Source organism: Merops nubicus, unplaced genomic scaffold, assembly GCF_000691845.1.
Source record: "Merops nubicus isolate BGI_N331 unplaced genomic scaffold, ASM69184v1 scaffold12133, whole genome shotgun sequence".
In the NCBI taxonomy this organism is placed as follows: Eukaryota; Metazoa; Chordata; class Aves; order Coraciiformes; family Meropidae; genus Merops; species Merops nubicus.
Window position 1 is genome coordinate 29,162 of NW_008596932.1, and position 3,316 is coordinate 32,477.

Genomic DNA, 3,316 nt, shown 5'->3' on the forward strand with positions numbered 1-3,316 from the left:
AAGTAGGCAGGACAGGCTCTCTGGAATGGGCACTCTCAGGAACAAAGTGACCTAAAACACTGACTACCACTGTCTGCCTTGCTCAAAGAAGAAAGATCAAATCATATCATCATCTATGTAAGCAAGTCAGCCAGGACAAGGTAACAAATGCACTATACATTACCCAGAATGAAGTTATACTGTGCAAGCTGAGCATTTCTGATCTTCTTGTTCAGCGTGCACCCAGGATCTACATCAACATCTGCCATTAATCCAGCATCATGGAAGTGCTGCCTGACCTAGGAGAAAAAGGTATTTGAACTGTCACTGTAGGGTATTCACAGCAATGGACTACCTATGACTCGCAGACTTAAGCCAGCCAAGCTTATCTGATCCCCAAGTGAAAGGCCCTGTCACTGGCTCAGGCACTGGAGACGAGCCCAGTTCAGGAAGTGGCAATGGCTGGTTAACGGGCAAGTCACGTGCTCAGCAGCTAAGCAGTGATGTGATTATCTAATGTCCTGGGCTGAACAGTGGCTTGAGTTTGGTATTATGAAAAGGCAGCAGGATAGTGGGGCTTTTTGATTAGAATATTATTTTTTCTGATTTTGCACACTATTTTATTTATGTACAATGTGCTTGAAGGAAATTCAAGGTGAAGGTCTGCTGGATGCTAAATATGCAAAGACCTTTCTCTGTCTTTCTTCCTGCTTTTGCAAGATGCACACAGCCATGGGAGACTAAAACCTGGAGGGTAAGACAGCTTTTGAGCCAGCGAGAAAAACTAAATTTTCAAAGAATAAAAGCCTCACAAAGATCAGCATTTGTTGTTTCAATATTCAAAAATCTATTTCAGGTCCTCTTTAAGATACATGTACAACTTCAGCAACTAATAGTCACCATGATCTAAACATGATAGAATGTAACATGCAAAACTTGTAACACTTATCTGGGATAAATACTGTTAATCATTAATATCCAAGTAGCTCAATAAAATACAATGTACTGAAGATAAAAAAAACCAAAACCATATACATTACCTTCTGAGCATACTCATCACACGTTGGTCCCACTGGTACCACCATTACCTGCTGTGGGGACAGCCAGAGTGGCCTTCAAGAAACAAACAGAACAAGTTTATAGAGCTTCCAGTATTTTTTTAGTATGAAAAAAGCTCTTAACAGATAGGACTAAAGTCTACACAAGAGATTCATAAAGCTAGCTACTTAGACTGGGTTCACAGCTGAAGACAGTCCTATACTCACTACAATTTATCTCCAAAAAAAAAAAAAAACCGGTCTAAAAGAACTGTAGTGTGTACAAAGTAATTTTTGACCTGAAGATTCAAGTTGTGCTTTACAACAGACAAAATAATCGTTAACTGTTGAGTCTTGTTACAATCAGAGGGGTCATCCCCATCAAGTGTGGGAGTTAAAGGAGAAAGGAGATGACCTACATAAATGACTTGCTGCAAGGCAGCCCAGCTGAAAAACCAAAGCTGGGTGACACACACCTTGGGCAGACAAGCTGTACAGTGCAGCTGCATGAGTGGTGGCTACCAGATTTAGAGCTATTTAAGGTCTCAGGAACATGCTTCAGAAGGAATTGCCCTGTGGTACACCTGTGGCATGTCTCTGTAGCAACCACGTCGAAAAACCTCTCCTGATTCTTGCACACTTGGGGCTATTTTCTCTTCTACATAGTGTGTTTGCTCAAACTGGAACAACAGGTCTACTTGAGAGCATTACCATTTGCCTCCATAGTTTTCAGTCAGAATGGCAATCATTCTCTCCACAGATCCCAAGATAGCCCGGTGAATGATAACTGGTCTTGTCTTGTCATTACCATCGTGGCTGTGAAAAAGAGATGCATTGTGTTTGAATGTAAGGTTTCTGCTGTAAGTGACATGAAAGTCAGATCCTATAGCAATTAAAACCACCAGCCTCTGTGCTTACCTGACAAAGGTGAGGTTAAATCTGACTGGCAACTGGAAGTCAAGCTGGATTGTAGCACATTGATGGTAGCGGCCAATGGCATCTTTAATCTGAATGTCAATCTTAGAAACAAAAAGGGACAAACTTTTACTATGATTTAATATACAAGTATGCCCCTCTGAAAGCAAACTGTTTTAAGATGGAACATTTCACGGAATAGAACTATGTGTGGGATTAGACAACATACTTTTACTTCAGCTTACGTTAGGATTTGCAGGTTCTGATGCAAAAAATATCAGAGCTAAAAACAGGGTGAGCAAGTAGAGAGACAATATTTCAGGGAGAACTAAATTTAATACCTCAAACTATATTTTTCTGAGTTTCATTCAGGGACTTCCATGGGCCTTTTCACTGACTGAATTCAGCAGCACTTAGGTGCAAGCACCAAGATCTGAACTGGACACATTTCACCAAAAAAAAAAAAAAGATTCCTTCAACCTGAAACTGGCAATCTTACGTTCCTCTCCTGTGCAGTATCTGAGTATTTTTTAGATTATGTTACAAATGCAGGGCATGAACACGGGATGAGAATCCTAGTGTTAAACAGTCCACTTACAGTAGGGACCATATTAATCAGTGGCACTTGTTCTGACTATGAGTATCTACAGTCAAGCTTACTCTTTCTATTTCAACTTACACTTTAATCCCCAGTACACTTATGACACAATTTAGACAGAGAGACCAAAAGAAAAGAGTAGATTTATAGTGTTCTGACCTCATTTATTTATCACACTGCTCTCTTGTTCATCAGATTACCAGTATGGCTATATGTTGGGGATGTATGCCTTGTTTTAATTTGTGTATCAAACAAACACAGCAGTGTTTTATTAACTCAAATTCTAAATGTCTTTCAATTTTGCATTGAGAAGCCAGAATTTATCATAGTTCAGATACTCCCCATAGAGCTTCTTTCAAAATAATTTATAACCTTTTTTCATTTCAAATCACCCAGGTACAGAGTAAAAAAACCAAAAAATTCAAGTAGTTTAAAGCTACTCTAGTTGTAGAGCTTCACTTAAAGATGTACCTTTTAACTGGCTTCTATTAAAATCAGTGTAAAATGCTACGTTTGCTCACCTGACTTTGGCTAGTGTATTAGGAGCAAGGATAAGGTGAATTAAGGGTAACAAAGGTTCCTGTAGATATTTGTCTTCTTTCAAATCAACTGAGGAAATTAGTAAATCCTGTTTGCATTTCACATTATGAATGATTAGCTGCTATAACACATTTCACCTACAACCCATAAAATTAAATTGATTCAATTAGGCTACAAAGAGAAATCAGAATCAGTTTGCCAGATGACTGAATATAAGCATAAATGTAGGGTAGGTTTATTAGGGAAA

At 38.9% G+C, this 3,316-nt stretch overlaps 1 protein-coding gene across 1 annotated transcript in view; it reads right to left on the reverse strand.

Annotated features, from left to right (window-relative positions):
* TARS (threonyl-tRNA synthetase) overlaps positions 1 to 3,316 on the reverse strand; it is a 15,070-nt gene that overhangs the window by 1,329 nt on the left and 10,425 nt on the right. The window contains exons 14-17 of the mRNA XM_008936547.1: positions 1,935 to 2,035; positions 1,728 to 1,832; positions 1,015 to 1,092; positions 164 to 273 (exon numbers count right to left, since the gene is read on the reverse strand). Coding sequence (XP_008934795.1) covers positions 164 to 273; positions 1,015 to 1,092; positions 1,728 to 1,832; positions 1,935 to 2,035 — 394 coding nt within the window. The remainder of the gene's footprint in view (positions 1 to 163; positions 274 to 1,014; positions 1,093 to 1,727; positions 1,833 to 1,934; positions 2,036 to 3,316) is intronic.